Below are 22,650 nucleotides of genomic sequence, written 5' to 3' on the forward strand. Positions count from 1 at the left end.
CTTATTTGCTTTGCGAGTGAGCATTGCCAGCATTGGTAGGCATGCCCGGCATTGGTGACTTTGTTGGTCTGTTGGGTATTTTATTCCTCCTCGCCTATGCTTGGTTTGTTAGCCTTTCAACCCTTTGTTATCAGACTATTTCTTCCTTGCCCTCCTTGCTTGGACCTGCCGGGCAGGGTCACTGGGAGTGTGCGTACTGCCTGCTACTATTTTCTGGTGCCTTGATAGAAGCGTATTTTGGCTCTAGGGAACTCTTTATGCTAGCGTGGCTATAATGTTTTGATTTCTGATTTCGCTAGTGTTGCCTTTTTGGTGGAAGATATCTAGGCAGGGCCAGGGATAGATCAATATGGTGACAAGTGGGTAGCAGGGTGCTAAGCGATCCTGGACTGAGGCTCTGTTAGATGCGTTGATGTTCAGAATTAATGCTATGGATCAGGCCATTGCATCATTGAAGTCACAGCCACCTGAGGTGCCCACAGAGCAGGCGGAGAGGCCTAGGAGGGCAGGAGTGCCTCCCAGGGAGGCATGCCCCCCATTCCAAAGAGAGCTCTGGGGAACGGAGGCATAAGGGGGACTCACAGGGTCAGGCAGTGAGGAACCAGGGAATTTAGGCGAACCAGGACTCTAGCCATTTGTTGGTAGCACCGGTGGTCTAACCCTGGCCCCGGATGCTCCTAGTCAGGCAAAGGTGCAGCACGTTACTGTAAATGCACTGGTCCCATCCTTGTGGGTTGTGCCTGAGGCCTCGGCCCTGGCTGCAAGTGGTTCTAGTCAGGTGGCTGTTCAGGGTACCATTGCGACGGTCACTGGAACAGGAGCGACTGGTGGCATTGTGCAGAATGTAGGTTCTGGTATGGCTATCGGGGTGCCCTAGGCAGGGGGACATGTACAGCAGGAGATGGTTGCTAATTTAGCATCCGTTTAGCCATGGCTCTTGGAGATGTGACTGCTGTCTGCCCCACTGGTGGAGGGTGCCTTAGCGGGGATTGGCGAGGGTGATGTTATGGAGAAAGCATCACGCCCAGGGTCTCACCTAGGTAGCGCAAAGGACGGTCAAGGTTCTCAGGGCACTGCAACTGGGCTCAGGCCTAAAGGGGGGGGGATCGATGGGCCCACCCCCGCTGCTTCTTCAGTGCTGGTTGGGAACCAGGCCCTAAAGGCGGGTGAGGTTCCGATGCAGCCATTGAACCAAACGCCGACTGCGTTGAGTATAGCACTGAGTATCACCATTCCTGGGGGAGCTGCAGTGACCTCTACCCCTGCCCAGGGGACAGAAAATGCAGGTACTGAGATCTCTTTATCCCCAGCGGGTTTGGGTGATATTCGCTCTGAGCATGAGCAATTGGGTTTGTATGTTTCAATAGAGGTGAAGAAAAAAATATGGAAAGGTGCATTTGTGGACATTTTTGATCTGCTTGTGGGTAAGTCTGAGAAAGAGGAGGTGAAGTATTTTAAAGATTGTGTGTACTCTAGGGAATGTGGCTGTTCGGCACACAAGAAGAAGATTGACAAGACTTTGGTTAATTGGGTCAGGGGTTTCTTGATGTATCAAGTCATTTTGGTGGTGCGCTTCAATGGTCTGGGAGCGCAGCTGGCTTGTTATAGGGTGTCCAGGCGTCCCAGATTTGCATGGACAGTCCCAGTTTTTCACCAGCTGTCCCGGCAGATTTCAGGAAATGTAGCTCATGTCCCGGTTTTTAGAGAGGGTCGCCTCTATACTGTGGGAGGTGATTTTTTGTTTTCCAAAGAAGAGATAGTTAGCAGGTGTTATCAGAAAGCAATTTATTTAACAGGCATTATACTGGCTTAAAAAATGTATTTTATTTATGCTTAGTGCCTCTTCTGTAACTCTGTGGTGTTGAGCGCTGTCATTCTGTGCTCTCGTTTAAAGCAAAATTGTAGACCCTCTTCTATATTTGTGAAATGTCCCGGTTTTTGGCCTTAAATATCTGGTTGCTTTAGCTTGATATCAGAACAGAATTGTTGGTGCGCATTATGAATACGGTGGTACAGCCTGGAAGGACTATGATAAGGAGTTTAGAAGGATTAAAGCCAATTATATGAAAAGGCCACATGGTACTACTGGTCAGCCCTTTCAGGCATGGCCAGCGTCTGCCAGTAGCCTGGCAGTAGGGCCAAAGAAAGGTGCTTGCTGGGATTTCAACCAGTGCTTAGGGGCAAGGGTCGGTCAGTTGCTTGCACCAGGTGCTACCTGCAGCAATTGTTTTCTTTGCATAACTGCTTGGACTACCTGATGGGACTAAATATTTTCTGGAAAAGGGGGCTTTGAAGGGTTGGCAATGCCTGAGGGGGCCAGACCAAACACTAGGTGCCCCATTGAACTGTCAAGCTGGCCGCCACCCTAGGGTCTCTTGGAGGTATATGTAGCTCCCAGGGCAGGTCAGCATATACAGGGTGGCATTTACCTTGGTCTTTTATTTATGGAGCCCTCAGGCTGAGTGAGTTGGTGGCCAAGAGCAGGAAAGATGCAGGGGGGTACAACTTGTGACCATCCAGTAGTTGGATGGGGCGCGGGCCCTGGCAATTAATATTCCTCGTTCTAAGGTTGATGAGGTCGAGATGGGTGACCACGTACTGTTGCATACGGCCCCTGGCAGTGAGTGGTGTCCTGTATATAACTTGGAGGTCTTCATGACACATCTGCTCTGGGGGCTGGGGGAAGGAACATGCTAGCCCACGTGGAAGTCACCCCACTTGGCCAGGTGCCATTTATCTAGAATACTGAAGTGTACTCTGTCCGCAGAGGGTTTTGACTCATCCAAGTTCTGGACTCATTCCTTTAGAATCGAGGCTGCCACGGCGGCCGTGACGATGTGCAGCTGTGCGAAGGTTTGGCAGGCAGTCCTCGGACTGTTATCAATATTATCTGAGATTGCATATGCTATACGTGCTCTGCCTCATTCCGTTGTCTTCTCCTACTCTTTCTCTTAGGTGTCTGGTGTGGGGAGTGGAGTGACCGGTCAGAGATCCTGAAGGTTCCGGTCCACGCAGGAGCTGAAGGGATCACAGATGTTTGGGTCATCGGTCACTCTTACGTGTGGCGGGCTATATACAAGAAGTATCTTTGCATCCCACGCATTGCAGGCAGGGTATCATCTCGCTTTCCGTTGACGTGGAGGGCTGCAGCTCGCACAATAGAGGCGGGCACTGGATACAATGCTGCCACTGGGGTGCACACCTCCTGGCATCATCATTCTGCACCAAGGAGGTAATGAATTGGTTCATGTTGGGCAATGGCATCTGTTTGAATTGGTGGTGTTGGAAATCGTTTGGTTGGCAAAGATATTTCCACAGGCGCTGCTCGCTTGATCAAGCATCATCCCCTGGTTGCAGTGGAGGGGCAGCAAATTGGTCAGAGCTCTGAACAAGTCAGTGACATGGATAAATAATAGGATTGCAAAGCTGTTCACGCTGCCCAGGATGGCCGCCATTCCAAACGGTTACATAAAGAGTGAACGCTTATTCTTGCAGGATGGGGTTTACCTTTCACGGGCAGGAAATGAGATGTATTTGGAGAACTTCCTGGTTTAGTTGGTACACTTCCCTCAGAAGTGGTGCGACTGCGGGGGGAGGACCAGATAGGAGGTCTACTAAGCTGGCCTGTGGCAGGGTGAGATCATGATTGGTGGAGCAATTCGGCTTACCTTTTCTTACTTGAGCATCACACCAATGTCATGGGATCCTCCGAGGTGCGCTGGCAGGGAATCGAAGGCAGTGTCCAGTGGCACAGGAGGTTGTGAGTGATCATTGACATCTGGTGCCTAGCGCCAACCACCCACACCTGCGCAGTGGGGATGAAGCTAGCACTGGGGATGGGTTGGTGGGGGGAGACGTCTGAAGGGTGAAGGGGGTGCCTGAGGTAAGTATCCTGGTGGGCAGGCAGGCCCCCTGCTAAACTTTTGCACCCAAATGTTTTTTGTACCGCACAACATACTCGTTTGCTGCGGCAAACTATGCCATTTTGCGAATCGCTGGGTTTGTGACCTTAAAGTGCTTTGTACATCAGGCCCTTGGCACTTTAGAAGGGCACTTCGCACGTGGTTCATGGAAAATGCTGCTGGGGTGTTATTGTTGGGTGGCTCTCCCGCCAGTGCCCCCATCTGTCAACAGAGGTGCCGCATCCATCCATAGTACCCTCTGCACTGCTAAGAAGCAGCAGAGAATAAACCTTCACACTCTTTACATGGCAGAGACTGCGGCTTCAGGGAGAGCTACGTCATATAAAAGATTAATGAGTGTATAGATGGCAGGCAAATGAACACTGAGGTAGAGATTGCAGTGAGATTGTTATTTTTGAGAGCGTTTGTAATTTTTGATGAAGAGGATAGACGAGCATGTCAGATAATGACAGCTCGAAACAGCATCCCAGGAATACATCACAGCGACATCCATCTATTGCTAGCAGCGCGAGCTGTTGTAAGATAGGGAGCGTGCTGCCACGAGGCGTCGAGTAAGGCTGCATTTCAAATGGTGCATTTTAACCGCATCTGGCTGTAAACGAAAGAGTGTACACCGAAAGTGAAGTTCTGGGGCCAGAGCCGGGGCGGGTTTAGCATGTTTGCGATGCTGGGGCTAAGCCCAGGGCTCAGCCGTGCAGAGGGGGGCAAGAGCTGCCTGCAGAAGTCTGGCTGCGACCTGGGACACATAGATAATTTAAGAAGACGAGTAGGATGGATACGCAAAGTTTGGTTTCGTCCGCGACGCTATCTGACCACAGGCCAGCTCTGACCAGGGGCCAACCCGCTTCACATGGAACGAGAAGACAGAATTTTAAATCCAACAGAAATAGTTTCTTTTTTGGTGCGGTGTTAATGTGGGTGAGATAAGCCTTGTGTTACTTTTCTATTTTCTTTACGTTTTTCTGCCAGTGGAGCTGGTCGACAGCGTTTGGGGCTACAGCCCTCTTCAGCAGTGGAAGTAACAAGCATGGGAAGACATGTAAGCATCTGAAATAATCCAGTCAGGCATATCAACAAACACGAGACTCATAAACCATAAAGGGCACCAACAAATCTTGACCACAGCCACCGAGTTCCAAAAAATGGACCCATAAGCCTACCCAGTGCACCCAGCCCTAACTGTAAGATCCTACTACCCCAGACGCACTAGAAAAACTTCACCGTGAATGAGCTGTTGTCTGATTATAACAGTGGGCAGGATAGGTGCATTTTACATGTGACTTTCACAGAAGAGATGCCTCTTGGCTCTCATAGAAACATGTCTGCCCAGTGCCCACCAACTGGATACTATACTCCATCCATGTGGGACATGGATGGGGTCTGCGTGTATGTCGTATGGTAAGGATTAGCATGGAGAGTGTGTTGGTCTTTACTGGATGAGAACAGAAATTCACATTGAAACTCCTGCCTATTGATGAATCAAAGATGGAAGACAGGCTGGATGTGAGCCTTCTTAAGTTCATGGTGGACTGAAATAAGCCCTGGGGCATTCCACAGCCCTGCTTTTGAAAGAAGCGAGGTCCCAGTACCCGAACAGTGGGGGTGATATCCATTTGAAGCGCCAAGGCAGCCCCTGTTCCTTTTAGATTCTCTCTTTTAGGGGGCTGTGTCATTGCAGACATATTTGTGAAGTGGCTAGTGAGAATGCCTCTCCCTCTTTTATGCTTCCCCCCCCCATCTTCTTTTAGGGCACACTCAAGTCTTCCTGCTGGTTTTGTAAAACAAAGGCTGTGACTGTGACAGTCTTTGTGAATCTCTGAAATACCATAATAACTAGATGGAACCAAAAACAGAGAGCAATTAAGTAATGCACATCTATGTCTGCTAACCAGGGATAAGAACTGGGTAGACACCCGAGGTCACTGTTCCTGGCATATCTCCTCCGTGGCTGGTATCCAGGCAGAGCACACCAGTATGTTGTATAATATTCAGTTCAGGGGCTGGTGTCTTTGACAGCCAGCTCCTCTACAAGGCTAGAAACCGCAGCACCGCCACTGCCACATGCTGCTAAAACCACTGTTCCGAAGTAACTTTAAGGAAAGTAAGCAGTAAAAGGTATCCCTACAGTGAAGAGCTGCCTAGAAAAGAGATCCAAAGCCTAGCTATGTGAAGGAGGAGCAGTGCAGGAGGGACTAGAACTACATCTGCAAGGCCTGCACATGACCCTGGGGGATGATCAGTCTGCCAGGATTTCAGTGATGGGAACCATCTGTCCCTGACCACCAGTGTGTGCCCCTATATGCCCCCAACCGGACCTCGAGGTTGCTCCGGTCCTCCATCTTGGCCAGGAGTGTTTTGGTGAGATCAGAATGTGTGGAGTATGTGTGTAGAACCTGCAAACTGCACATAAGTCCACACCGCAGTTGTGGAATTCTGGGACTTGGAACCCCTGTTTTGTGGAAGCCGTCTGGGATCCATTCCATTTCCCTGGCTCTCTGGGTGTTGCCATCTTGGAAACGTTGATGTGCCCAGCAGTGGAAGAGACATGGGCTCTCAAAGTGTAGCAACATAATTGTTACACCCTTTTCACTACCATGCAAGGGCACTGAAAGCATATTTAGTCGCCCTCCAGAACTCCTGCTCAGCCTGTGTGACCTACACCCCTTCATTGTGAGGATCATCCACTGTGGAGGGAGAGGGGATCCTCTGTGTCCAGTGATGGTGGGACTCTTCGGTTAATTTGGGCTATGGGATTGTGTTTGGACCTGAAGAAGAGTGGAGACGACTGCCCTAATATTGTGTGAGAAGGCAGAGGAGGTTGAGGGTGTCGACGATGACTATTTCTAATCCACAGTGCTGTCAGAGGAGCCACCAACCCACTAAATAGTGATCAATTTGTATCCCTGCTAGGCCTGCTTTAAGCTGTCCCATTGCGTTCAAAGAAGAGGGCAGGGTCTGCGGGGCGTGGAGACAAGTATGGTCACCTCCTAAGATAGTTTATCCGATCCAAATACCAGAGCAGTAGTCATCATTCCTTAAAATTAGAAGTAACCCAACTTAAATTGAACACTAACATTCTGAAACACCAAAGACATCCAATAATTTGTTTCTGTTGTGAGCAGCCCTTTGACACACCCATTAACTTTTCTTTGAATTTAGCAACACTTAGACCCAGTTACAATGCAAGCGGGGAGAAATGTTATTCTCTATTAATTCCTATTTTGCACAACTTAGTGTTACATTGTGCATTTTTAAATTGCACTATAGAGTTTGTGGTTTCTTCCTACTCTCTGATAATTTTGTGTGTAGTATTTACACTTGTATATAGTAAACCTCTCCTTTTAAAGAATAATATCTATCAGGACAATGATTTATTGTTATTGTGCTGGACTAAGTTCTGAGTCTGTAGCCCACATCTCCTCCCAGAGAAAGCCTTGGACTGCTCTATCTTGTTACCTTGATGGTCAAGTACTAAAGAATATTTTGGGTGCAACAGTGGAGTGATCCAAGGATACCAAAAGGCTCCGGTTGACACAATTGAAGAACATCAACCCCTGATTGACTTGGAACACACCTAACCAAGCCCCATGCATATTTTTCCAAGAAGACCTCTGACTCGACATTGGCCATTATTAAGGGTGATAACGTGTGTGTTTAATTGAACCCGAAGCTACACTTCACACCACCTCAAACGAGCAAGGTTTGAATGTACGATAAGAGCTGTCACTCAAAAATCAACAGAACTAAGGGAATATTGGCTTACCACTGCAAGCAATAGTATCAAGTAACCTAGGCTAGTCAGGAAAATAGTTAGTTTCATTTCCGTACCAGCTGGGTGATCTATGAAAACCCCAGAAGCAGCAGAAAAAGTTTGACTATGCGTCTTCACCATTGCACGTTAAACTATTTTCTGCCTTCAATGTATGTTAATCACCAAAATGACAAAAGAAAAAGGGCAGGTACAAAAAATCAGGACTCCATTGAACAGACAAGCATTGCTAACACCAATAGGTTTCGCCTACGCGAATTGTTGACTTTGCCAACTTTTTTTATTACTGACAGGAGGAAGGGTGGGGTGAGAGGCAACATAGCCCTCTAGTGGGGAAGCAACATGGAGAGAGGGGGGAAGAAAAAGCACTATGATGCAGCCAGCGGTGCCATCATCACATCGCCTTTTTTTTAATCATGGGGGGTCGGGGTCAACAGGGACACCGGAGGGAGGGTTGGGGAGAAAAAGCTGTATAACGCTACAACAGTGTCTGTGTCATCGTATTTTGTTTGTCATCGCGAGTGGGGGGTCAACATGGACAACGGAGGAAGGATGGACGGGTGGGAGGGGTAACAAGGACAATGGAAAGGAGCCGGGGAAAAAGCACTATGCCGTGGCCAGCGGTTTCCACAATATATGTTTTTTTAGTCATATCAAGTGGGAGCTGGGCAACATGAACAATGGAGGGAGGCCGATAGCTGGTCAATATGGATAGCTTATTTGGCAACAAGGACAACAGAAGGAACATTGGCAACTGGGCAACACAGACAGCGAGAGGGAAGGTGGGAGCAGGATAACATGGACAACATTGCAAGGCAAACTAACATGAACAACGGGGGATACGGCAACGCTGCCAACGGGAAGGAGGTTGGGGGCAAGGCAACACTGACAATAGGAAGGAGGCGGGGCAAGGCAAGTGGAGTGAGCCAACATGGGCAGGGTAGGAAACTGGAGGGTGAGAAAAGGAGCCACCTGGAGAAGATGCAGTCTGGTAGAGTGCTTAAACGCAAGTAGTGCCTACAAAATGAGCAATTGAATGACACAAGTAATGCACCCATGCTCCAGGGGAGGAACAAACACACAGAGGAAGGAAGCCTACAGCAATTGACCAATAAAAAGCAAGCAAATGAGAATGACAATGAAGCAACCAGTGGTAAGCAATGGACAGGAATCAGGCTCCTGTGAAATAGTGTCTCACTCCTCCACTTTCTCACTCAGGGGCAGCTTCTGCAGTAGGGTTGTGTGGCTGCGCCCCATTGGAATTGCTATCACTTTTCTACAAAAACATTAAATACACAGATTTACTTAGCGATATGACCACTGTAGTAACTTATGTGCCATACGCACCAATTTTTCTTCAAACTGTTTCTTTATTATCTTCAGAAGTTAACAGTGGGGAACCTCCAGCATGGCTTCTCAAAGACAACTGACTTAATTTCAACCCCCTGTCATTGCCCTTCCATAAGCATCATTCCATTAATGGTTTGACACACAGGACACGCAGTGTGTGAGAATCATTTCATATATGCTTAGCATATTGTTTTATGTCCCCCTTTTTATTTCCATCCCTCGTGTGAAAAAGACAAACGGTCAAGGGTGAAATCGATCAACTCAAAGCCCAAGTTCTGACTTGAAGTGCAGGAGCTGATAACTGATTCCCCTTAATAGGTGCAAAAAAAATAACTCACCGTTTTTTTCTTTTTCAATTCATGTACATTTCCTTTTTCCTCATCTGGTTCTTCTTTTACTTAATTGTTTCGTCTCTTCTCAGTAAATATATCAGCAGAAATACTTTTCCAGGGGTGTAGGTCACCGCACTCTCCACTGGCACTGTCTGCTCCCTGCTCAGACACTCTTCAGCAATTTTTGAGGTAGTTTATGCACCAATTCTCCTTCAAATATGTTTCTTTATTATCTTCAGAAGTTAACAGTTGTGAACCTCCAGCATGACTTCTCAAAGACAATTTACTTCATTGGACTCCCACCCCCGTCATTACCCTTCCATAAGCATCATCCCATTCTATGTTCCAATAAATCTCCACAACACTTCTCTGGGCTGTCTCGTCTCCTTTGGAGAAAGGTCTGGAAGCCACGCAGTAAAGCAGGGTTAGGTATTTATGTGCAAACAAAAAGCCAATGTGAAAGGCTGAAGAAGGGAAAAACTATGTTACTGCACAGTGCCAAATCTGCAGTATACAGCCACCCACAAGCAGCGCATAGGGTGCAAGTTTTAGAGTACTGTACATTATGTTTGATGATAAACAAAGGGGAATGAAAATGCTTGTCTTTAAAAACAAGCACTGGCAAAGCCAATAAATCTTGCCTATGCCTTTGCCAATGTATTTTAGCCATGTTGTACACCAGCGTGGCTGCTGTTCAGTATGGCTAAAAGTTAGTGGTATAAGGGAGAGTGGTGTGGAGTGGCATAGAGTGGAGTATTGTAGAGTGGCATAGAGTGTTGTAGAGTGGCATAGAGTGGAGTGTCATGGAGGGAGTAGGGTGAAGTAGAGTGTTGTGAAGTGTCTTAGAGGGAGTAGAGTGGAGTACAGTGGAATGGCGAAGGGGTGAGGGGCTGAGAGTTGTAGAGTGGAGTGGCACTGAATGGAGTAGACTGTTGCAGAGTGGAATGGAGAGAGATGCGTAGAGTGAAGTAGACTGTCATAGAGTAGAGTGGATTGGCATAAAGTGGAGTTGAGTGTTGTAGGATGGAGTGTTGTGGAGTGGGGTAGAGTGTTCCAGAGTGTCATAGAGTGCCATTAAGTGAAGTGGCAGAGTGAGGAATAGAGTAGAATAGTATGTTGTAGAGTGGAGGGGTGTAGAGTGGAATGGCATAGAGTGGATTGGCGTAAAGTGTAGTGCAGCAGCGTACAGTACAGTGATGTTTCATAGAATGGAGTGGCATGTTGCAGAATGTATTAGAGTGGAGGGGTGTTGAATGGAGGGGCATAGAGTGGAGGGGCATAATGTGGCATAGAATTGATTGGCATAGAGTGGAGTAGCATGTCATAAAGTGAAGGGGTGTGGAGTAGCATGTCGTAGATTGGAGTGGCCTGTTGCGGAGTAGAGTGTCATGTAATACTGTGGCATAGAGCAGAGTGGCATAGAGTGGCATAGAGTGGTATAGAGTGGAATGGCGTACAATGGAGTAGCATGTTGTAGAGTGGAGTCGTGTGTCGTAGCGTGGTGTGGAGTGGTGTAGAGAGTTGTGGATTGGCGAGGAGTAGAGAGGAATGTTGTGGAGTGGAGCAACATAAAGTTGAGTGGAGTGTCATGGAGTGTCATGGAGGGAGTAGAGTGTCATGGAGTGTCATGGAGGGAGTAGAGTGTCATAGAATGGAGCGGAGTGCAAGCACATAGAGTGGAGTAGCGTAGAGTGTTGTAGAGTTTTGCAGATTGCCATAGAATAGAGTGGAGTGGTGTTGAGTGTCATAGATTAGATTAGAATGGAGTAGAGTGGATTGGCATAAAGTGGAGTAAAGTGGCATGGCGGGAATTGCATAGAGTGGAGTAGAGTGTTATAGAGTAGAGTGGAGTAGACTGTAGCAGCATAGAGTTGACTGTAGTAGAGTGGAATGACATAAAGTGGAGTAGCATCACTGAATGGCATAGAGTGGAGTGGCGTAGAGGGGAGTGGTGTAGAGTGGAGCATAGTGGTGTACTGTATCATAGATTGAAATGGTATACAGTGGAGTAGAATGGAGTAGTGTTACATAGAGTGAAGTGGTGTTAAGTGGAGAGGTATACAGTAGAGTAGAGTGGAGTGGTGTGTCATAGAGTAACATGTCATAGAGTGCCATAGAGTGGAATGGCATAGACTGGAGTGGCGTGCCGTAGAGTAGAGTAGAGTAGAGTGGCCTGGTGTACAGTGGAATGGCATGTCATAGAGTAAAGTGGAGTGATGTGTGGGAGACTGTCTTAGAGTGGAGAGGCGTAGATTTAAGGGGTGTAGAATGTATGGGCATAGAGTAGCGTATACTGGAGTGGCATATAGGTGAGTAGCATGTCGTAGAGTAGAGTAGTATGTCATAGGGTGCCATAGAGTGGAGTGGTGTACAGTGGTGTGGTGTAAAGTGGCATATACTGTAGAGGATAGGCATGGAGGGAATTAGCATGTTGTAGAGTAGAGTAGAGTGGAGTGGCTTGTCATAGAGTGGCGTGGAATGTCATAGAGTGGAGTTGCATGTTGTAAAGTAGAGTGGCGTGTAACTGAATGGACTGGCATGGCTCAGAGTGTTGGGCGTAGAGTGGCATAGAGTGGAGTAGAGTGTTGTAGAGTGGAGTGGTGTAGAATGGAGTATTGTAGTGCAGAGTATGCATGGTGTAGTAGCACACTGTCACTGCAGTCAACACATTTTCAATTGAAATGACTGATACATTTGCAAAAACATATAACTTTATGGATAAAGCTATACAGTGCACAACAATAAATTGTATAAATGGCATCACCTAGGATATTGATTTGTTTTCATTGTATTAAAATATTTGTTTCCACCACACGTCAGATTTTTTTTAAAATGCTTCATTTTCAATTCTGATTTATTCTGAAATATCTGCACAGTTCATTTACAGACATTTCAATGTTGTGTCTAGAAAAAAAAGCCTTTCCTTTCACAGCAAGATTGTCACATAAACCCTCTCACTTTGAATTCAAAGGAAAAAAGTAAACACCAAGCTCCCTCAGAAGACAGAGCCTGACATTTGACCTCAGTATTTGAATGCACAGCAAATGTGACAAGATAAGAACAAAACGTAAATGCCTGTTTACAGAAAGTGAGGACTTGTGAAAGAATGCAAGGAGCATTAGTAAACAGGATATGCTCCCTGGGAGGAACTACCTCAAGCTTGACAGCCTAAAAAAAAAAAAAACACAGAGAAAGCAAGCAGATGTGAGATACAAAACAGAAAGCCAATGGTAAGAACTGGGCAAACTGCCTTCCCAAGGAAGCTTTCAGAATGTCACCATTAAGTCTTTTGCAACCGGACAGCTGCACTGTCTGAGGCTTCAAACTAAAAAAGAGCACATCTTGCATAAGAATTCCAACGTAAACTCTGGCAGAATGGATTTTTTTTATTTTTCACTTATCTTCAATGCACTTTATACAGAACGTATTGAAATTCACTGATTACTCACCATTCAAAATAGTTGCATGGAACAGTCATCGAACAATATAAGGTTATGTCAATCCTGTTCTGCTTTGGCCCTCCATCACGCAGTGTTACACAGATGTCAGTAGCAGATGCTTAGCCCACTTCGCTATTTTATCTGCTTGAGGTGGCTTCAAATACCATAAAAATGGGTTGTGACCAGGGACCATAAACCCAAACAGTCACTAGGACAACTTCTGGAACCACATGGTTTTTGCTTATTTACAACAGCAGTAAATATTGCATGTCTGCCCTTTCCAAGCACTGTAAATGACAGGTGTTACTGTTATAACTTTGATTATGGTACTCAATGTATCCATAACTGAATGATGAAAAGCTGAGTGAGTCTTATCAGAATGCAAACTCATGATCTCCATGCAGAAAATACAACAGAAGAGGCTGAGTGCAGCAGTTGCAGCGACTGAGCATAATGGTTAAAGCAGACAGAGAGAATGGCCGTACAGTGATCATTACTGTACGAAAGTGTGATCTCATAAGATTTAATTGTATACCATGAGCCATACCATTTTCTGGTGAGGTGTCAGAGCACAAATGTATGCACTCAGCCTCTTCTGTTATATTTTCTGCAAACCACCATGATAGCTGGGTCACAAGTTGGTGTTCCTATTGTTAGTCATGAATGAGTACAAAGAATAAATGAAAGAATTCTTAACTGCCTTTTTCAACCCATGAGCATATCTGCATTTCGAGTTTACCGTGGTGCCCACATGGGATGCTGTTCAAAGTGGTCACCAGCAAAGACAGATTAAAGGAGCCGTGGCCAAGTCGACCACACCCAGTGCTTAATTTGTAAATAAAAAGGTGCCGGTGCCCAAAGCCCTCTTCTTAAACACGAGGCTGCTGCAATTAAACGTGTGAACACGGAATACTGAGGCAGTGTAATCCTGAAACCTTCTCTGGCCTCTTTAATCCATTTAAAGCCACTCCCTGCCCCTTCAGCTCACATAGTGGCTTGCTATGATTTACGCCTCACCGTTTTCAAACTTCGCCATAGCAGGTTCTCATTGCACCGCCAACAGGTCAACTATACTGTCTCCCCGGCCCTTTACAGCCATACCCCGCCTCCTTGATCCCTAGCCAATACTGTCCTTGGCCCACATAGCACCCCATCACTCTGTCCACTCCGCAGGGTGCCGCCTTCCCCGGCTCAAGCTCACCACAGTTAAGGTTGCAGTTCCTCCAGTCCGCTATAGAGGGCGCAAGAGCCTTCTCAAAGAACGAGTTTTAGGAAGAGCGAGTGCTGCGATTGTGTGGGGCTTATTTTACACTATGCGCTTCTTCTCCATCCTGGGCCCCCCAATTTACCCGTGTCCCCCACCTAAAGCGCACCCTGGAATATCCCCAAATAGCAGGTCTCGAATGTTACCGTGAAAAGAAGTCTGGACCAGCGTGCGTCCTGCACTGCCCGACGGCTTCGCGCTGCCCCAGCCCGCAGCTGGCGGTGTCGAGAGCATCCCCGCTCGTCCCCCGTCCCCCGCTGCATTCGTCTCATACGAACAGAGGCGCAGCCCCTCGGCGGGGCACCGGCTTCCAGGCACCGTCCTCGTCTTTCACAGGGAACCGGAAGCCGACCTTTCCGTTAGCAAACAAAGGTTTGAAAAATACGGACTGGCGCGGAAACGCAGCCCCTTCTGCGAGTTTAGTTAGGCTGAGTGGATACTGAAATTAGCACGTATATGTGCAATATTATTTTAACGCAGAATAGTAAATAAAGTCATTTTCTCTTTCGACGTGTTAATAAGTCTTCCAGAAAATAAAGTGCAAACACTTGTCAGATCCGTTAATTTCAGGAGGAGCAAATATGTGACTAAAAATTAATTATAATTACCGTGTTTTAATATTTAAAATAAAAGGTGATAAACGTGATATTAGCTAAACTCTTTTGCGTAGTCCACATACATTCTTTTAAAATAAGAGTTCATGTACGTATATGCTGATGTGTTTTACTGTAGGCTTTAATATTAATCCACTTCGATTATCTTTTAATAATACTGTTGTTCTTATTTTAACTTTTCCCGTGTAAAACTGAGAACACTAGCCACATTTTTATAAAAAATAAAACCTTAAGATGCCCAGCTTCTCCAACAGGACCCCAAGCCCCACTCCACCCACTCCGTGTTCGTCAGGATTTATAAAAATCCAAAATAAAATAGATAACATACATTTCACAATTTTAGGCTCCCACATCACACTCGTTTTCGTTATGTTTTGTTTAATTTCGTACGCTCATCTTTTTCCACGGTGTGAATAAGTTTGCACTGAGAGTAAGCGTTGCTTAAACCATCACTTTATTTGAAAAAAATATTTACACTATTACATTCGGAGATAGTCCGATCCATTTGGTTTCTTCTGGAATTAAGTACTTAAATACACAATTTTAAGGTCCGTTTAAAACCGGCGGCCGCGTGGCACCCACATATACATTTACAGATCGTTTCCAGTGTCTTGAAAACAGTTAAAAAAGAGTTTCTGTGGGTAACGTTTGCACATTATGCTGCAGCACAGCCCCGCTCAGCGGCAAGAGTGAACACAGAAGTCGGGGCAGGGGTTTATAAATAAGGACGGGGGTACACACGGTGTAGAGCGGTTTAAGAAGCACACTGTCTTCATAATATTCGTGCACGCAGGAGGTGGAACGGCGTTGCTTTTCTTCCCACGTGCTGTAGCTGCAGGAGCTGGTGAACAGAAGCCAGCCTCGAAGTGGGGGTTCAGGAGGCACATCGGAGTGTCAGTGACCTGGTGTTTGTATAGGTGTCAGGGGTGTCCCAGGGACTTCAGGATATTTTGGAAGATGGTAGCAGGTAGAAAGTGAGATAAAACCCCAGCAAATAAAGATGGTGGTGGGAGGAAGTGGGTTGGAGCTTGATGTGGCCTTTGGAAAAAATCATGGGTGGTGTAACTAATGGGTGAAGGGGCTTTTGGGATGTAGATCATGTGGGTGCTGCCACCTGTGAATGAAACATATTACGGATTGCAAGAATTGTGGCTGCTGTGGAGTGTACTTGTGTCGCTTGTGGTGAAGCTTGTTGCACTTGCGGTGCAACTTGATGTGGGTTTTGGAGCTTGTGGTTGATACACCTTATTTATGGTGTAACTAGTTTGATATGGAGTTTATTTGGGTGGTGGAGTCTGTTGCAGGTAGTGGAGCCTCTGTATGATGTAATGTGTGGTGAACTTTATTGCGGTTGGTGAAGCATGCTGCAGATGATGTTTTTTTGTCAGTGTGTGGTGAAACTTGTTGTGCAAAGTGTTATGAGTGATGAAGCTTGTTTACTGGGGTGAAATTTGTGGGGGAACTTGTAGGTTGTGGAACATGTTGCAGGTGGTTGAACTTTGTACTTTCTTGTAGGTGGTGGAATGTGATGCAGGTGGTGGTTTGTTATGGTGGAGCATGTTAGGAAAGAGGGAGAGAGAAGGGGGTTGTTTATGGTGATCTATGAATCTAAGGTGAGGGATGAAGACTTTGGAGATGATGCATTGGCAGGGCCTGTTGCGAAGGGAGGATGGTAGCGGAGTATTAGTAAAGTAGTCTGGTGGAGTTGGCTAGGCTGCAGATGTATGGGTGAATAGTCCCTTTGGATGTGGAGGCCAGAGAAGGTCCCTCAAGTGTCTTGTTGATGTTGGAGTTGTTGGTCAGCTAAGACTCCATTGTGTGTGTAGGTTGCAGATTTTTAGTATAGACTCCAGTTGGCTTTGGGAGTTGGTGCTGGAGGTTGCGGATGACAAGGCTTGGCCCCAGCTGTTTAAGGAACAAGCTGACACCTCAACAGGCTTGGTCAGGAGTGGACCTTACCGTAGAGGGGCCTGATGATGTCTGGAATCATACGTTTCACATTTGTCTTGGTCAAGCATGTCCCTTCTTTTGCCCAGCAAGTCCCCTAGTAGTCCAGCTTTTTGCAGAGGTTACGGAGGGAGCTGCAGCTACCTAGTTTCACAAATAATGACACTGCTGTCCCTGTTTCTGACAAACATGCTCCCTCAGTAGTCCAGCTTGTTGTAGAGATTGTACAGGGGCAGGGGCATGCTGCTACCCGGGTAGTACAGGGGCGTTGGGAAGGCGATGGACCGGGGCACTGGCACCCTCAGAAGGGAACTGTCTCTGAACACCAATGGCATGCCCACCAAAGTCTGTGCCGAGGCGTGGGCCATATTGGCAGCCTCGAGCTCTGCGGACAGCTGCCTCTTCCATTTGTTCCGGCGGTTCTGGAACCAGGTCTTCACCTGGGTCTCAGTGAGCTGCAGGCTGGAGGCCAGGCAGGCACGCTCTGAGCTGCTCAGGTAGCGCTTCATGTCGAAGGTGGACTCCAGCTGGTACACTTGGCTCCGGGAGAAGACGGTCCTGGTCTTCTTCTTTGAGCCGCCTTGCCTGTCCCCTCCGTCCCTCTGCCGGTCACCAGGGGAGCATGGGCTCGAGTGCCTCTCGCTCTCCTCCTTAAAGTGCTGGTGGCTTCTCTCTGAGCCGGAAGACAGGGCAGCGAGGCCTGCTTTCACATTGCCTTCGAGGGAAAAGAGAAAAGATCACGTTACCATCAAGGGCATCTTCTGTCAGAATCAAACCACCTCAATGATAGGATAAGTATTCTAAAAACAAGGGGAACACAGCCGAAGTAATCATAACTCGGAAGGACTACGGATTATTGAATATGTACCCAGCACAAAGGCCTTGTTTCAAAGCGGTTACCCTTAAGTGAGGTCCAAGTGGGTACTGTGATTATGCAGATTGTATATGTCATCCTCCTGAGGCAGGGCCCAAAGAGAGACATTTCTAAAAGATGGTTAACAGCTTCCTACGTGAAGCTTATCAGTGCCACTGAACAGTTTTGAAAATAAGGAATGAATAGGGTAAAAATAAAATAATAAATGACATGAAATTAAATAATATAAGGGATAAAACAGGGTCAAATCGTCGTTTGTAATTTGCAGCAGAAGAAGATCCTACAACAGTGCAGGATATCACGAGTGAATTGTTTGTATTAGTAAAAGCAAGTAATTAAGGCAATTGTAAACAAATTGCAAATCATTTGCTAAATTTAAATCGGAATGGGGTTTATGGCGAACTACAAAAAATCTATGCCGACCTCTTTAAATGTCACTAGTTGTATTTCTGATTTTGCAAGTTATTCTTAGACATAAATGTTTTTGAGGACATACCTTGTGAACCTCTTTTTGGGATTCGTTTTATTTGCAATTTGCAAGTTGAATTAAATAATATATTAATATATTGGACTGGTGAGATGTGACAATGAGAGGAACACTGAAGACATTTTTATTCTGTATCCTTTCACAAAGTGGGGAATCTTAGGGAGTTAATGCTCGTAGATTAATGGTTTGTAAGCAGGTGTTCTGTTAACTGTGCGTTCCGTTCTATATCATTCTTTTTTTTTTTTTGCCATCAGGGAGGTGGTCGGTGAAGCGGTGTCTGTCCGACTAGCACCTCCGTGCATAAGGACCTCGGTGTGGATGCAAACGCACGAGGAGCTTTTTGTGAACCTGGACCTCTGTTGCGCGTACACGATACATGATGAGCACGAAGTGTGCACGATGCATAGGGAACTCAGTGTGGACGGGGCGTCCCGTGTGCACGCGGGGCGCACGCACAATGCATAGAGAGCTCGGTGTACACGCTCCAACACCCCACCCCCACCCCCACCCTCAGCACAGTAGCCGGGCCTGAGAGCTCCTGAAGGGAGGAGGGAGGAGGGGAGGGGGCTCCATGTACTTTGCGGGGGTGCTCAGTCAAGTTTTGTTACACCACTGCTTGGAGCTCGCTGTGCACAGTGAGCATGGGGTGAACAATGTGCACAGACATCTTAGTGTGATGCTAGTTTTGTGTGGAAGTGCGGTCTGCTCGGGATGACACAAGGGGGGGGTGCTATAATAGGGGTTAATATGTATTGGGGGGCGCGGGGCTGTTAAGGGTAGGGTACAGAGAAAGGCCCCGGGGCCCAGGAACATGACTCAGTAAAAGCCCCGAAGGAAAGCAGAGGGCCCGGGGACAAGGACTCAGGAACAGGGTGCGGGGGCAAAGCGTGCGATAAGAGCGCAGGGCAAGGGGACTGGGCTCATATATCAGGACTCACGGATATGGCAGAGAAGATAGGACCAGGGTCATAACTCAGGGGTTGGGGGGGGGGGGCATTGGGCAGAAATCACGGGTGGTGTTTATCGGCACGGCTCATCACAGGCTGACGGACAGGGCCCACAAGAAGACATTCTGGCACAGTGGAGAAACAAAGCTCGCCGCCTAGCGGGCAGGGATCAGGAGCAGGCCTCAGGAGGGGGCCTCACGAGCATTGCTCAGGTACAGGCCTCAGGGGCAGGGATCAGGAGCAGGCCTCAGGAGGGGGCATCGCGACCATTGCTCAGGAGCAGGCCTCAGGAAGGGGCCTCACGACCATTGCTCAGGAACAGGCCTCAGGAGCTGGCCCCAGAGGAGGCCTCAGGAGCATTGCTCAGGAACAGGCCTCAGGAGCTGGCCCCAGAGGGGGCCTCAGGAGCATTGCTCAGGAACAGGCATCAGGGGCAGAGATCAGGAGCGGGCCTCGGTGGCAGGGATCAGTGGGCGTCCAGGAACAGGCCTCAGAGGCAGAGTTCACTGTCAGCGCTCAAAAGCAGGCCCCGGGGGCGGAGCTCAGGGAAAGGACTCGCGGGTTTGGGTCGTGTTCGGAGCTCAGGAACAGGCCTCGGTGACTAGGCTTTGAAGCAGAAATCAGAGGTGAGGCTCATGTGCTTGACTCAAGAGCAGAGCCCAGGAGCAGGCCTCAGGGGCAAGAATCACAAAATGGTGTTTATCGGCAAGGCTCATCACAGGGCTGACAGACCGGGCCCACAAGAAGACATTCTGGGCAGAGACGAGAAACAGAGGCAGGCCTCTGGAGCAGAGGTCCGAGGGGTGGATTCAGTGGCAGGGCTCAAGAACACGCCACGGAGACGGAACTCGGGCAAGGGACTCACGAGCCTGGCTCAGGTGCAGGGTTCAAAAACACGCGTCAGGGACAGTGTTCAGAAGCAGGCCTTAGAGGCGTGGCTCGGAGAAAGGGCTCATGCACTTGGCTCAAGGACGCAGCTCAGGAGCAAGCCTCAGGGCAGAACTCGGCCAGGGAGCCTAGGGGAGAGGACTCGTGGTGAGCAAGAGTCTAGTCCTTTCTTCTGACACATCAACAAGTAGAGTCAGGACCTGATCGTCTGGGTAGGGTAGGGCAGGAGCGCTCAGCCTTCCAGAAAGCAGGCTCCCTGGCCAGGCTGACCACTATTGGCAGAAATACGCACTCCTCACCACAATATTCATATCAGTGTGCTGAAGGTGGGTCTAGCACTAATGCCTCGGGGTAGTTTCATATAATATATTTTACAAATGTCAGTGGGCATAAATGTGGACCAATAACACATATTATGTGTACGAAATATAACAGCTCAAATTTCAATTTTTTGGAATAGTTTAGCTTAATGCCTCATTCTAGAACCACCTTACAAAGACTGTTTATTGTGGCTGTGTATCACAGCAGAGATTTTACTCCTTGTGGTCTGGTTATGGTTAAATGACTTTATTTATAAGGAATGCAAATAAAAACAGACAACTTAGCATGTAACATACTTGCAGATGGACAGAGTGTCATATAGTGTTTATCACCAATGTCTCACAAGTGGCTCCAGCGCTTATGTTATGATTCTTCCCTTCCTTCACAATTCTGTCAGTGGATCTTTTTACTTTAAGCCATGTTTTCATATGCAAAAAATACAATCAGTGGTATTTAATAAAGACCAGAGCACGAGGGGTTTAATCTATATAGTAAGACATCTCATTTAACAAGTGTTGTACGTATGGGGTCGGGCTCAATAAGTTGATATATACATATACATATATATATATATATATATATATATATATATATATATATATATATATATATATATATATATATATATATATAATGTGAGCAACTGTGTATTATACTCCCATTTGGCCTTTGCATGGTTCTGTTGATATAATAATTAATTAATAAACCACCAAGCCAAAGGCGAGGTAATTTGGAAAAGTGACCAGGGCTGATAAGAATAAGAACATGCCCTTACTTAGCGCTCACAAAGAGCGTTGGTCGTTTCTAAGCGTGTAAATAGCAGGCGTTACTGGTATTACAATCTGCCAACCCTGAGGGCTGAGTTGACTAGCCAGGATTGAAACTTGTGGGATGCCGAGAGCCGGTAATGAGCTTTAAAAAGGCATTATTTCACTATAATACACGTGCTGTACATTGGTGTCTTTTGATTTCACGGTTTAGTTGGTATTAAAAAGATCGCTTTTGGCGAGGTGGATTACTTCTTCACAAACGTGACGGATATCCCGTCAGCCGTATTAGAATTCCTGTAGGATAGAACGGTATCGCAATAGGCGGACGGGCTATCTGTAACATTTGTGACGAGTAACCCCATCCACCAATCTCTAAATCAGGCCCCTTTGTTTACTGAAAGTAGCGAGTTGGCGACTAATCCCTGGCTCCGTGTTCTCTGTTGACATTCACAATAAGAATCGAAACATTTTCTGAGTTGTTTTGAAGTCGCTTTTTGCAGTGTTAGGGGGATACTAAACGCGAATTTAAGCATTTATTAGACTTTGTTTCGCTTTCACGGAAGGAAAACGTCTTCTATGTCCAATTAATTGTGCGCGTGAGCCACATATTTAGTTACTGTTTTTACTCACAAGGTGAGTGATTTTGAAACCCTTAACTCGGTAAATGGTTATACTTTTAAATTATGTTCCACATTTGTACCTATAGCAAAATATCAGTGGATTACATGTAACTCCGATTGCTACCAACCGGCACCGTAGGTAATGAGGATAACAGTCTGCTTTCCTTGTCTTTTGTACGTTATATGCGTGTGTTGTATGTGTACAAATACATATATAAATTAACGAAACATCTCTGTGCGTATATTTAAAATTGTGAAAACAAGCATTAATTACACCGAATTAAAATGTAGCTCTGAGAATGGGACATTTGGTTCCAGTTTGTCAGTGAGACTTTCGCGCAAGAAATAGTGGATTCATTTCGCTTTTGTGGCGCGGACTCTCCACAGAGCCCGCACCTGCACCGTGCCCGGGTTACGAGGCAGTGGTCTGGGTGGGGCTGCGCACGGAGGGATCCTGGCAGGGAAGGGCATGGGCGTAGCGACTGGTACAAGCAGGGCGAGCAGGGGGCAGTGGCGGTGAGGGGCAATGGGCATGTGGGCATTTTAGTGTGTGTGCGCAGTGAGGGGTGGTTGCCGTCTGGGCAGAGGGCATGCCGCTGCTGGGGTAAGCGGAGGGCACACAAGGCGCCATCGCAAGGCGGTGGATGTTATAGGGAGTGAGCAGCACAGGCACAGGGGACAATTACAGGCACGTGGAGGGGTCAGGGGGCGGCACAGGCGGGGATGGGCGAGGGGCAAAGAGACGCTTCAGAGCACTGTGGGGTGAGGCGATGAGAGGTAAGAGGCACGCAAAGGATGCGGACAGATATGTGTGCAACAGGGCAGTGCGAGGTTTGGACAGAGAAGGGGAAGTGACAGGTTCAGGCAGAAATAGGACAGTGAACGGTTCAGGCAGGAAAGGGAGAGTGAGAGGTTCAGACAGAGAAGGGACGGTGACAGGATCAGGCAGAACGGGGACAGTGAAAGGTTCAAGTTGGAATGGGAGTTTGACAGGATCAGACAGAACCGGGAGAGTGACAGGTTCTGGCAGAAAAGGGACAGTGACAGGTTCGGGCAGAACGGGGACAGTGAAAGGGTCAGGTAGGAATGGGGCAGTGACCGAAT

The 22,650-nt window shown here is 47.3% G+C and overlaps 1 protein-coding gene across 1 annotated transcript in view; it reads right to left on the bottom strand.

The window, feature by feature from the left end:
- Positions 1-15,128: 15,128 nt before the first annotated feature.
- The window catches only part of HMX2 (H6 family homeobox 2), a 79,140-nt gene continuing 71,618 nt past the window's right edge, over positions 15,129-22,650 (bottom strand). Inside the window, exon 3 of the mRNA XM_069239139.1 lies at positions 15,129-17,354. Coding sequence (XP_069095240.1) covers positions 16,837-17,354 — 518 coding nt within the window. The 3' untranslated portion in view covers positions 15,129-16,836. The remainder of the gene's footprint in view (positions 17,355-22,650) is intronic.

This window comes from Pleurodeles waltl, chromosome 6 (assembly GCF_031143425.1).
Source record: "Pleurodeles waltl isolate 20211129_DDA chromosome 6, aPleWal1.hap1.20221129, whole genome shotgun sequence".
Lineage (NCBI taxonomy): Eukaryota > Metazoa > Chordata > Amphibia > Caudata > Salamandridae > Pleurodeles > Pleurodeles waltl.